At 41.3% G+C, this 14130-nt stretch overlaps 1 protein-coding gene across 8 annotated transcripts in view; it reads left to right on the forward strand.

Annotated features, from left to right (window-relative positions):
• Nucleotides 1-3630: 3630 nt before the first annotated feature.
• The window catches only part of LOC116689702 (uncharacterized), a 47214-nt gene continuing 36714 nt past the window's right edge, over nucleotides 3631-14130 (forward strand). For 6 of the 8 annotated variants that reach the window (XM_032516295.1, XM_032516299.1, XM_032516301.1 and 3 more), the window contains exons 1-4: nucleotides 3637-3978; nucleotides 11071-11166; nucleotides 11732-11934; nucleotides 12215-12381. In XM_032516295.1, coding sequence (XP_032372186.1) covers nucleotides 3940-3978; nucleotides 11071-11166; nucleotides 11732-11934; nucleotides 12215-12381 — 505 coding nt within the window. In that variant the 5' untranslated portion in view covers nucleotides 3637-3939. Of the gene's footprint in view, nucleotides 3979-11070; nucleotides 11167-11731; nucleotides 11935-12214; nucleotides 12382-14130 lie in introns of all 8 variants that reach the window. The other 2 variants (XM_032516302.1, XM_032516298.1) reach the window with 2 other exon arrangements.

A 14130-nucleotide genomic window follows, 5' to 3' on the forward strand; every position in this document is an offset into this window, starting at 1 on the left:
GACTTCAGTAATGCTTTTATGAGCTTCTATTGTGACTGTGCCAGAGAGGTGTATACATTATGGAGTATTTCTGCATGTCTAAAATTATACCTACGTTACAGTATATAGTTTAAGTTATGTGTACAATATATCATATGTTTCCAACAATGTTCAGACCCAGATACATTTTATTTTAATTAATGACACATGATGTGTCATTTGATCGCCTGTCAGTGGCAAAATACAACCTTTGACCCCTCTAGTTACTCACCACACACCACATGCTCAGAGAGTAATTGTAAATCATACATTGTAAATCATACAATGTAAAATTATTATACTCAGCAATAATAAAGCATTTTTTTCACTGATTACATGCCACTCTGCAACACAGTAATACAGTAGAGACCTAATTTATTGTTGTGATATTTTAATATCGATCCAGCTTACCACAATGTGCTACATTGACAAGTGGCTCATGCTAATGCTTGGTGGCTAAACCGTACCAGAACATTTTTGAGGATTTGAGGACATTTCAAAAGCATCGCACATATCCCAACAACAGAACGGATGAGACACACTTATACAATCCTTTATTTCTGGTACTATCTTGGGCTACATCGTTAACAAAGACAGACAAACAGTTCTTTGGCCAGGACACCAACTCCAGGCTTCCTGAATGATAGCTGTCAATCAAGGTAAATTGAGGAGGTCCGTGGGTGAGATTTCCTCAAAAATCATTGGAGGGCCAGTGCCTCCTTGGTTTCCACCCCCAAAATGTCAAAGTCCAGTTGTATTTGGGTGAGCAGAACTCAACTTTGCGAGAAGAGTTTACCCGCAAAAGTGTGTATGCCCTCTAGCACAGGCACCAGCGCCAGGCCGAAATCGAGCCGCAACAAGGGTCATCTGGAGGATTCTGGTACGCTTTGGAGACGCCACCCTCCAATGGCTAAGTAAATCTCCCAGTAACAGGGAGCAACGTTACAACAAACCCCAGCAATAGTGGTTAACAATGAAGACAGCAACTCCCATGATCCCATGAACTTCACGTCATCAACAGTCTGGATTTGAGAGACCCCGAGCGGCAGAAAATTACATATTATATGTTTCATATAACCTCGCTTTGCCAGACCTTCCTCCACAGTTTGGCAAAGGAGGGTCTAGCTAGTCCACACGGAATTCCCAGATGGGAGAAAAACGTGCTCTGGTTTATCGGCATTTCTTTAAACCAACCACAATCGTCATGGGTGGTGCTTAGCGCCGGATGGAGCCCCGGTGCCGCTGCAAAAAAGCCTCAGGAAGGAACCTGTTTGGTGGAACAGGTGTATGTTCAAAAGTTCTTTTAGTCGTGCAGCTAGCTGTCCGGATTTACCCTGCAGAGATCTGAGGAGCAGTTAACCACAGTCTTCATAAATACACCAGAGTTTAAAATTCCAACACAAACGGAGCAATCCCGGAGGTGGAACCTGGTGAATGTAGACTGTTTAATACAACTCTAAGTGTCAAAACATGGAAGGTCTGAATATGTTTCATACTGAGAAAAAAAAAAACACAGTGCCTATATTTTTAAATAATTATAATAATCTAAATTTTAATTTTAGAGGGTTAATAGTGTTTTCCTAACTGTGGACAGTTGCTAAAAAATTCAAAAAAAAGAGATAAACTGGAATTAAAATTTGGATTATGAAAAGCACGTGCAAATTGACTTTTTGGTGATAAAGGAAAGACCTGAAAAGGAATTTTGGTATTTTTAATTTAAGTTTTTATAGTCATTTAGGTATCCAGTAGTATAAAAAACTGCTGCCAGTGCAGATGAATTTTTGTAGGTCCTGAGCAGAGTATGCTTTATAAACATTTAGGCTGGACAGTGACTGGTACTGGTGTCCTGTTTGCACACACACACACATATGCATGCACCCACACTTATGTACCCACACGCACACTAACTGGTGAGATACTTGACTAGACTGGATCCAACTTCCCAATATAAGTTTGTTTTGATGAGAACAATTTAGAGCAATTTGCAGAGAAATGAAAGTTACAGGGGGAACCAGGGAAACCTGGTGAGAAATGGGCTACTGGAACAAGAACAAGACGTTTGAGGACTACTAGATTGCTACTACACAACTGACCCCAAGGAAAGGGGTTACATAAAGAGAATGTGGGATCAATGCACACTTCAATATCCAACATCTAAGCTAACCAAGAAACAACTACTAGCTTAGTGCTCCAACATCCGCAGTTGCAGACTGATGTCACAACTAGAGATTGACAAGGTACAACAAAGGTGCTCTTTCAAGGGGGAGCCAGTACGGTCAGTGGAGGGATGCCATATTCCGAGGTTGGGTACCAAGCCCCAAGAACCGACAGGCTTACTCAAGGATGTGGCAAGGTGAATTATTTTATATATATATATCCTACTTGGTTTTTTTTTTAGATTGTGAGATTGTGACCGGAAATCATGTATGGCCGGAAATCATATTGATTATGTCTGGCTTGACTCTGGACTGAGAGTACAACACACATTAATGCCTCCATTAGTGTAAGACTAGAGTATCACTATCTTCACCACATAGGAAACCATGACATTTTTTATAGATGCTTATATTGCCTACTTGAGTTCACTGTTGACGCGAATGAATGTAGAACTGAAAGCTATTGACAGTAACAGTGAAAAATGCCAACGCAGACAGACAGAACAGACAGACAAACAACACAATTCTTATATGAGTTTTAGTATAACTGTATGTGTAATGTATTAACATGGGTTCCAGTGTTAAATATTTAGTCTAGAATATTGTGGACAGTCCAGTAATTAACAGTGAAGGAGAAGCTTTAGCCTCTCACAGCTAATTTCCAGCTGTAGCCCTGGCATTGACATACTATATATATATATATATATATATATATATATATATATATATATATATATATATATAATATATATATATATATATATATTATATATATATGTATATATATATGTGTGTATACACATACATTTATACATATATATTTATATATACTGTGCATATATTTATATATACACATATACATACATATACATACATATACACATATATACACATATATATATATACATATATATACACATATATATTACATACATTGCACACACAAACACACACACACACACATACACGTGTGTGTGTGTGTGTAAGAGAGGGAAATCAAGTGGCACCCTGACAGTACCTTGTCCATTTTAAATATCAAAGTTTCATGGCTGACTTTTCTCTGGTTGTAACTGACATGGTCATCTTTCACATTAATTAAAGTGCTTCCTGACACCACACACACACACACACACACACAACAACACCCACACACACACACAAGAAAGGCATTGCAGTGTACTTTGATTCTGGCATTGTTTTGATCTTTTTGTGGCAAAATGGAAAAACAATCGTAAAAAGTGAAAATGACGGGAGTGTGTGAGCGCTGAAATAAACATTCAAACCACTGGCAACGAGAGGGTGCTGTCAGTGGTGCTGGAGCACTACAATTTATCATTCACGTTTTCTCGTAGGTAGACGCTGAGGCATAGGCAACGCTACGGTATAGGATAGGTCGTGTGTGTGTGTCTGTGTCTGTGTGTCTTGGCTATCTGGTGGACGGTTGGGGGGGCTCCCTACCACAGGGAGCGCGGTTGAATCACCGAGCGCGCCTCCGTCGGATCTCCTCTTCTTGCCGTCACACCCACTGCTCGGTGTTGTGGGTTCGCCCCGTAGAGAAGGGGAGGACCGACGATACACACAGCAGCAGAGAGTGCTGCAGTGTGAGCGCAGCGGGGGACTCGGAAGCGGAGGGGAAAAAAACACACACATATACACACACACACGCACACACACACACACGCACACACATCATCAGCAGCATCCTTATTGCCGAAACTTGGTCTAAGGAGAGATCTGCAGCGACGCCGTGGCGACACAGGCCGACATGGAAGAGTATTTGCGGAGGGTCCAGAGCAGACTCGGGGTGAGTTGAGAGCCTTCAACGGCGTTAACACCAGGTTGTGGGTGTAATGAATGAGACCATGACAGGAAGAGCAGATACTGCTGTGCTACAGGCTGCGTTACTGTTGCTGAAAATGCGCACGGCAAAAGCCTCTCACGTTTCTTCGGTCCCCCAAGCACCTGTAGATCGACAATATGACAGTATAGGAAAAAGGAAGGCGTGTTTTGGCCCCATACGATGAGCTGGTTGTGTTTACAGGAACATCAGTGTGTGAATTTGAATGAGGAGCTTATTTCTGATGAGGGGAAGGCATGACATCAACAAGTTTAGCCAGAGGCTGTCATCCCTTCTATCTGATTGCTCTGCAGATACTGACTCATGATTTGCATTTAATCCAGGATTGAATATTGGTTCACACATTAAAAAAAGCCTCAGTAAATACCAAACAACCTAATTTATATAGACTATATGACTATGGAACCTTTGGGGCACAGACATTTGCATATTGTTATAGATCATGGATATGTGGTTCAATTCATTTTACATTTCTGTACAAAGTCTTGGTCTGTGTACATTTAGTCTGCCAGGAGTGACACGCAACACTTACAGAGGCATTCACATTAGGAAGCCTTTCATGGGGGATGTAGCCTACATGGCTGTGGGCCATGGGCTGTAAGGTCATGAAAACAGCTCTTTCTATATGTGCTTGTTTGAATGGCATGACCATATTACCAGTTAGAGTGCATGGCCATGACGGTATCTTTCAAAGGTTTTGAGCTGTAAACACACAACACCTGCTACAAAGATTATTTGTGATGACTCAGTGCCGAGTTGATATTGGCACTGCTACACTTGAGGCATTTATATTTTGTCTGAGTCGTTTAATTTCTATGATGAGTATAGAACATTCCCAAGGGCCGGTGACAATGTCAGGAATTGATCAGAAAAAAACTCTGCTGGCCATTGAAGAGTACACACACTATTGCTCAGTAACTAATTAGTAGTAATGATTTAGCTGTTTTGTATGAGTCAACTTGGTGTGGTTTTTCATGCATTACAAAGGAGTGGGAGCACACAAAAAATACATACAGCCTTGTAATTGCTTAATGCTCTCAGTTAATGGTATTTTCAGCCATTCTACAGTATTCAGAAAATTCAGTTTATTCATGTAAACAGGTGTCTGTTGGCACAATACAAACATGCATATGAACATCCTGTCTGGAATTACATTTAAAGAGAGGGTAAGAGATTTTATCTGGGATTTACTTCACATAAACGTAGGGGAAAGCTGAGGAGGAGAGAAGATCAAAGAAGCAAATCTGCAGATCAGAGAACAGCAGGGTAATTGAGTGATAAGGAACTGATGAGTGTCTTCGAATTTGCAGGTAAAGTGCAATACATGTCATGATTATCAACCTTTTCTGTCTCATGTGCACAGACGGACACACACACACACACACACACACACACACACACACACACACACACACACACACTCGCCTCCAATATAAACTTGATGATTCCCTGTTTTGCTGACCTCTCTCTGTCATCTCCTCTCTCTCTCTCTCTCTCTCTCTGCATTCTGTTGGCCACCGTCCAGAACATCCATACCTCTAATTGCCCGGCTCTTAGCTTACTGAACCTTATCTTTTTCATACTCAGTTTTTCTCTGTATAGCTCAACAGATCTCCTCCTTCACTCTCCCATTGTTTGGCATAGAGCTGAAGCAATGTGCTGAGTGGACTTCTACCATCTGTCCTTCTCAGTGTCACACACACCACACACACACAACACCCACACACACCCACACACACACACACACCCACACACACACTCTCACTCACCACAACACAACACACACAACACAAACACACACACACACACCCACACACACACACACACACACACAACAACACACACACACACACTCTCTTCAGGCTTTAGCTATGCACTTTGTACCAAAATTAGGTGTGCCAACGTTACAATTTATTCCAATAAATCTTTACTACAACACATAACAGGTGAGATGTAAAACATACTGCTAGATAAAGGAGGTCCAAATTGCCTTAACTGCCTTTCTAGGCACTCCTGGTGTGAAAACAAAGGTTGGCTATTGAAAGTACAATTACTATAAAAGCATTCATTAGAATGACCAAACCAAAAGGAAATAAGAAAGCATGGCCTGAAATGTTAATCAGAATATTGATACCATCTTTCATAAATTACTGCGATTGAGTCTAAATCTTCTTACGTAAAACATTTACCTTTTTACTTGTGCAAAGAACATGGTGAATTGTTTACTGAGCATATTCCACACAAATTACTAAGTGTTTTCTTATTTTCTAATACAAATAGTTTAAAGTATACTGCAAGTCATACATTAGATGTTATGAAAAAGATTACAAAAGTGTAAATGTTTGTATGCATATTGTGTAAATTGTAGCATTGTGGCTCATTCACTGCACAGCAAGAAGAACTTGCCTCTCATTCTCAGCCCAGATCCTTCCTGTGTTTTTTTGTCTCTTTGCCCGAGCTACAGTAAGAGGGTTTCTCCTCTGGGTGCTTCATGTTTGTGTCCAGAGACATGCAGTTCAGATGAAATAGAGACTCCATAGATCAGTTGAGATGTCTGTGTGTGATGGACTGGTGACTTGTTAACAGTGTTGCCTTGACTTCCATCTAATGTGCTTGGACAGGCACCAAATACTCCAATGGTTGCTAACACCAGATTTGTAAACATTTACTGTTTCAGAATACTGTACATTTAAAGGTTTTACGGCCTCACAGATTTTATGCATGGAAAATTTACTGTCAGCGAGTAAATCTCATCTTGGAGAGATATTTTGCTGAATATTCAAATTGAGGCAGCAGGGCATCTAAAGGAGATTCATAATACTGTATATCCAAAAACTGGCCTGTGAGGAGGAGAGGAGAGGAGAGGCTTCTGTGGTGAGAAAGGGGAAAGAGCTCAGAGGGAGAGCACTCAGATTGAAGGATATCAGATGGCCAATGCACACACAACACACACACACTGGTGGCCTTTTCTCTCTCGCTAATGCATGGCTTCCTTTCTCTGGCTATGTTGTATTGATTTTCTCTCTCTCTTTCTCTCTCTAATGAAGGGACTGGCTGCAGACTTATCATTCTCCCACTGACACACCTCCTCTTTCCTCTTCATAGGGTTCTCTCCCTTTCCACTTTTTGCCTCATCTTCATTCCTTCTTTTCTAATTTCTTCTTCCTTTTTCTTTCTTCTCCCTATCACATTTTTTCACCTGTCTTTCCTCTGTTTTTTCCCTTGTTCATTTCCCCCAAACTCCTTTACATGTCTGATTCCCCAATCTGCTTCCCATACCTATATTTCAGCTCCCCTTTTTCCATAAGCCTCTTCAAACTCATTGCCCTCTTTCCTCCAATCTCACTCCACTCCTTCCTCTCATTTTGGGTCTAATCAACAGCCTTTTACCTCTCTCTTCTCCTCCCTCTCTGTGCTTCAGGCACTCGTTTCATTTATCCGTCTGGCTCTATAAATATGGCCTATCAGGACTGGACTGGGATAAAAAAAATCAGCCCTGGACTTTTGAGACCCAGACCAGCCCAAAATAATCGGTGTGACACCAACCGTCCAGGCACTTCCCTTCCACAAATGTACATACCAGCAGGATTCAATATTAGCACCAGATATTAGCACCATTTACCAGCAAAATGCTGATAAAATATGTAAGTGGATGGTAGATTTGCTTGACTCACCAGACCTAAAAAAAAAAAAAAAAGTAAAATTTTAACGTTCACTAGCCATTTGGCTGGTGAAGAAACACCATTCCATCCCCTAATACTCTCACTTAACTGGGTGGTTAGTAAGAGAGTATGATAATGTACTCACTGAGTCAAAAAGGTTGCCTGGGTCCTGATGGCAAGATTGCTAAAGGTTGGCTAAAGGTTGAGAGTAGAGCCTGGGTGTCAACAAGATGTCTTATATATGTCTTATGTCTGTATAGTAAGTAAGTGACAAGTCTGTAAGTTAAACTAAAGCTGCAGCTTGTGTTATTGTGGATAAATCAGAAAGTTACATTACTATGATGCAAGTGCCTTAGCTTGCACATACATTACTAACATCAGCAACTTGTTCTCTCTGACAGACAAAAGGACCTAAAATAATCGTTTGACAGGCTTAAATCTCGTGTTTTTAGCTAGCTACCGGCACTTTGTGGAGCTACTTTCACCGCCGGTGGGGGCGGGACTCAAATGTGCTCCCTCTTTGTGGTAGGATGGAAGTGGGCCATAGTGGGATGTGATTGGCCAGTGTTCAGATGAGAGACAAACCAGTGGGTCGATGATGTGATCTCGCTTCTCTTTATAGGCTGATCCAAAAAAATTTATAAAAAAACGTTTCGACCGGAGTGCAGCCCATGCCTGGGCTCTATGAACAGAAACAAGACACAAACTCCATTCCATATGCATAATAAGCAGTACTTTATTTGTCTATTCCCAGCATTCAGCTTCATTAAAATCACCGGCCTTCATTGTATATTTGACAGAACAAACACCATAAGTTTGTTTTTCTACATTCAAGGCAGCCGTTCTGTCAATAGTCAATTTTGTCAATAGTCAATCAATCCCAGTTAAAGGTGCAATATGTAATACTTACAGCTAATGTTTAAAATAGTTACTGCAGTAAAAATTCAAAATACTGGAGAGAGTCATCTCCCCCCACCCCCTCCTCCCCAGACTCGAAGTTCACATTGGTTGCCTGGCTGAGACCGCACCAGCCACAACAATGTTGCTAGACGCTTGTCTCACATTTATTACTTCACAGCACAGCGGAGTAGCTAACGTTAGATGCTGCTATGGCTATATTGACAGTCATAAAAGCCCGTGCTCACGCGGAGCTAGGTTCCCAACTAACAGACACACTTCCTCGGCTTAGAATTAAAAAAATAGGAACCGCTAAAAATTCCACAACCTCGCCGTCCTTTTCCACCCAACTGAAATACACACTTTATTGGCTTAGAATTACGGCAACAATCGCTAATCACACTTCTAACTCACGGTCCTCTCTTCCCAATTTACAGCCCCTTCTCTGGGCTTAAAATGACTCACCGCTGTCGGCTACGGCCGCTGTCGGCTACTGTCGGCTACGGCCGCTGAACTCGCTGCACGGTGTAAACAGCCGTGGCCCGCTTGCCTGGTCCTCTGGTAACAATAGCCGTTAGCAGGGTTAGCATGGTGGCGTTAGCCAGGACCAGTCGGGATCACTTTACTGGCTGTGTCTCAATTGTTTTTTGCGAGTATGTAAACAACTCAGGTACCAAAGCTATATAATTCAATGTGAGTACACAAATGTTGAAATGACATAACATGTCGATAAATTAACCTGAAGCTAAGACTTACCTGGTCAGGAGGAAATTAGCCAACTCGACATCCTTTTGGGCTCTAAGCTGTCTCCACTTTCTGTTGTCAGAAAAGTAGTATTTCAACTTTGGATGTCTCTTTCATATCTGATGACATATTGGGGTCATTTTTGGATTTGTTACAGTAAACATTTTACATATTGGACCTTTAACATTTAGTCAGCTTTGTATTTAGATGTACAGCATGGAGCTGGCTTGTAACTTCCTCACAATGTATTCATTCTACTAGCCAGCTGGGACAGGACAGGGATATGCACGGAATGCATCTGCCTTTTTCTTACAAACATTATGTGCTTTTATTTAAACAAGAAGAAGTAACTATAGGCCAAATTGTTTACTGGGATAGGAAGAACTAGTCCTCTTTAAAAAATGGACAGGAACACTGTAAAGTAAGCAATTTGTGACTAGCAAGTTTGAACATTTTGGTAAAGATTTCTGGCCACAAAACTATCCACCTATGTCTGATTCCTGAATAACTTTGCCAAATAATTTTTAGAGGGTATACCAAAAAGTGCATGACATTGTCAAACTTATACCACTTCAAATACTCACTTTACAGTCCAGATGGGCTTCTATCAAAGTTATTTTTCAACGCCACAAAGCCAGTGTATTGTGTGTTAGCTTAAGTTGGAGGATATACAACTGAGCTTGTGGCTATTTTGGAAAGATGAATGGTAAAGGCTTCCTTCCTTTTCTTTGTGGAAACTTTCTACTTCCCAGAGCATTCTATAAGCCCATTCAGATGAGCTACCAATAGATGGGATATTCATTGTATCCACATTTTGCTTCTTGATTAATGGTGCGGGCTGCAGTGGTGAGTCAACTTATCGGTTTTAGATAAAACATTACAGATTGACACATAACACCAAGTGCAAGATGGGAATGGGTGAGTGATTTTGTGTGCTTCCTCTCACTTTCAGTAAGTGTAATGTATGGGGATGCATGTCATTAAAGAGAAAGCCTTTTCTAATTTCTGTTATGATGTTTTGAATTCCTAAAACTATCTTTTTACACATTTTCACAAAGATTAATGTTGATTATTCAGAGACTTGACCTTTGGGTGTGTGCCCTCATGTAACTCATGTAAATAACTTTATTAATTAAATATAAATGCTGGAATGCCATGTTAAACTCTAATACCAAGAGTCCCAGTCAATAAATGAAGGGAGAAACCTAATTTTCTGCCTTTTCACACAGAGATGAATGCTTAATCTCTGTAATGGAGCTGCCATTAATGTCCACTTAACCTAAATGAGGAGTGTTTGTCTGCATTGTTTAGTTAAATTAATGGGACTCATCACTTCTCTGATACAGCGTGTTTCTCTGAGTTTCCAGTGAAAACGTTTTACTCGCTAATGTTGACCATTGCTTCAATGTTACAAATTATTTTTCCTCCAGTGAAGTGCATATTGAATAGTATTCTCTTTCAAGAATTAGCTCAACCTTGCAGCACCATTATTCTATTATTAATACATACAATTGGTTTCAAAATGCTGCAGTCATCTAACAGTCATTCTGGTTTAATGAGTTTCAAGTGAAACTGTGTTATATCAGTTATCAAATCAAACAATGATGTACAGTAGTGCCACCTACTTCCATTGTTGGATGTTGGAGAACAAATAAATTAAATATCAATGACTGATGTCTTGTCAAGCATATTTAGAAATGAAGAAGCCAACAATTGTTTGTGTATGTGTTTCCAGGCCTTAGAAGATCCCATCCATGCTGTTTTAGGTGGACCGGAGCCAGATGTTGACACTGTGGCTGCAACTCTTTGCATAGCACTACACCTCAGCCAGGTAACATGAATTCTATATGCGAGTGTGCTGTTTCTGTGTTTTTCAGTAGGTCAAAGTTTTCAAAGGTTAAAAGGCCATACAAGGCACATCCTACCAGTGCTTGGCAGCACCTGGAAGTTTATCAGCCCTCACTTTAGAAACTTGTGCTGTGTCTATGCAGTATATACTACTGTTATGTGTTCCCCGCCCTTTGTACTTACTATTGTAATAGAATACTGAAGCAAACTGCTTTTCAATGTAATTTTTAAATGACATATGAATCAGGAAGCCACTTGCTCTTCCTACAATATGTAAATGTAATCAAGGACACTCCTTCACATGATAAAGCATGCCAGTGTCCTGTCCCCTATTAAGCTGTTTTGTCCCTCAATACCCTGAACAGCGCCAAGGTATCGATGCGCCAACAGTTTGGTTGTCATTACTTACAATTCCTCATGGGGGAGGCAGGAATTTTGCACTAAAGCTTTAACAATTTAATTTATTCAAATACAACTAATTTCTTAACTTTGTGGGAACATCAGATTCCATTTCTGTTTTTGACTTACTGTGCCCCTGTGTGCTCCAGAAGGAAACATCAGGTAGGGTGTGTGTGCCGGTGCTGTGCCGCCGGCAACGTGACGCTAAGTTGCCCGGGGAGACGGTGAGGTATCTGCGAAAGGTAAAAATTAGTGAGAGCTCGCTGCTGTGGAGAGAAGATGTAGACCTCGTGAAGCTTCATCACATCGGAAAACTCTCCCTCACTCTGTTGAGAGATGGACTGCTAGATAGGTAAACACACTTACATGTGCAACATGGTTTAAAGCACAAACACCAGGTCAGTTTGTAGTGACTGTGGAACAACAATATCCAGATACAGTGGATTTTGGCTCAGAAGATTATTTGTTGATGAAAAAATTAGATTGAAAGTATGTTTGGGTGTGTACTTCTGGCCTGCATGTGTGCATCACTCATGACCCAAAGGGGAGTTGTATTTATGCAAATGCATCACAATCAGCACTCCTTCCCCAGCAGCCATCCATATCTCCCTCACCCCCTTCTCCTATCCTAGCTCGGAGTACCACACCTTGGAGTCCAGCATCCTGCGAGTGGTCCATCATGACAGGCAGCAGGACGCAGGGGATGATGGGGCGTCGTCCGTGGTGACGACAGTCGCCGGGGAGATTCTTCAAGAAGCAGCCGAGCACATCGGAGCAGCGCTGGGGGAGACTCTTGGAGGTGAGGGAGGCGCAGGGGCCCCCCAGGGGTGTGTAATGGGGCGATGAAGGAGGACACACACAAATCCCCTGACATGACTCGCTTAACACCCACCAGGAGAGATGGAGAAAGAGAGAGATGAGGGGTGGTGAGTGTGAGTAAGGAAGAGTACCGACAGACACACAGAGTCCCGTAATGTGACTCTTTTTTATTTAAGTTAGTTTAGTCTGTTGAGTTGTTTCTGTTTTGTCATGTCATATTTTTTCCACTTAAATAAGAAAATTGTTACACAAAATGAAAGAGAAATCACTAAATGTTTTAAATAGATAAAAGGCAAGACAATAATGGAGAAATTAGTAAAAGGTAGACAGCAGCCAAGAACAAAACGTGTGTGTCTATGTGTATACTGTGAATGAGAGTCTCACAACAGAATGTATGTATCTGTGTTAGCTTGGGTACAATAATATTATTACAGTTGTGCTCATAAGTTTGCATACATTTTGAAATTTTGGCGTAAATTTTGAAAATATGACTCATGCAAAATAACTGTCTTTGATTCAAGTATAGTGATCATATGAAGACATTTTTTTACATGGTTGTTTACATGGCTGCTTTTTAAACAATATTTATAAACAGAAATAACCCAAATAGCCGGATCAAAAGTTTACATATCCTTAAATGTTTGGCCTTGTTACGGACACACAAAGTGACACACACAGGTGAAAATGGCAGTTAAAGGTTATTTCCCACACCTTTGCCTTTGTAAATTGCAATTATTGTCTCTGTAAAAATAGTCCATGAGTTTGTGAGCTCTCACGTGGATGCACTAAGCAGGCTAGATATGGAGCCGTGGGGAGCAGAAAAGAACGGTCAAAAGACCTGCGTAACAAGGGATTGGAACTTTATAAAGATGGAAAAGGAGTGGTTAGAGCAGAAAACGATGAAGGTTCTGGAGCGGCCATCACAGTCTCCTATCCTTAATGTCAACGAGCCACTCTGGGGAGATCTCAAACGTGCTGTTCATGCAAGACGACCAAAGACTTTGCATGTGCCAGTCAGTACTGTTCAATCACTTATTAAGAAATGGAAAATTCTTGGATCTCTCAATACCAAGCCAAGGTCAGCTAGACAGAGAAAGATTTCAGCCAAAACTGCAAGAAGAATTGTTCAGGATGCAAAGAAGAACCCACAGGTACCATCAGGGGAAATACAGGCTGCTCTGGAAAAAGATGGTGTGGTTGTTGCAAGGAGCACAATACGACAGGACTTGAACAAAAATGAGCTGCATGGTCGAGTTGCCAGAAAGAAGCCTATACTGCGTCAATGCCACAAAAAAAGCCCGGTTACAATATGCACAAAAACACCTCTACGCGCCTCACAGCTTCTGGCACACTGTAATTTGGAGTGACGAGACCAAAATGGAGCTTTACGGTCACAACCATAAGTGATATGTTTGGAGAGGGGTCAACAAGGCCTAGTGAACAAAATACCATCCCCACCGTGACGCATGGTGGGGGCTCACTGATGTTTTGAGGGGGTGCGAGCTCTAAAGGCATCGGGAATCTTGTGACGATTGATGGCAAGATGAATGCAGCATGTTGTCAGAAAATACTGGCAGACAATTTGCATTCTTCTGCATGGAAGCTTTGCATGGGACGCTCTTGCACTTTCCAGCACGACAATGAGCCCAAGCACAAAGCCAAGTTGACCCTCCAGTGGTTAGAGCAGAAAACGATGAAGGTTCTGGAGCGGCCATCACAGTCTCCTATC

The sequence above is a fragment of the Etheostoma spectabile genome, chromosome 5, assembly GCF_008692095.1.
Source record: "Etheostoma spectabile isolate EspeVRDwgs_2016 chromosome 5, UIUC_Espe_1.0, whole genome shotgun sequence".
NCBI lineage: Eukaryota > Metazoa > Chordata > Actinopteri > Perciformes > Percidae > Etheostoma > Etheostoma spectabile.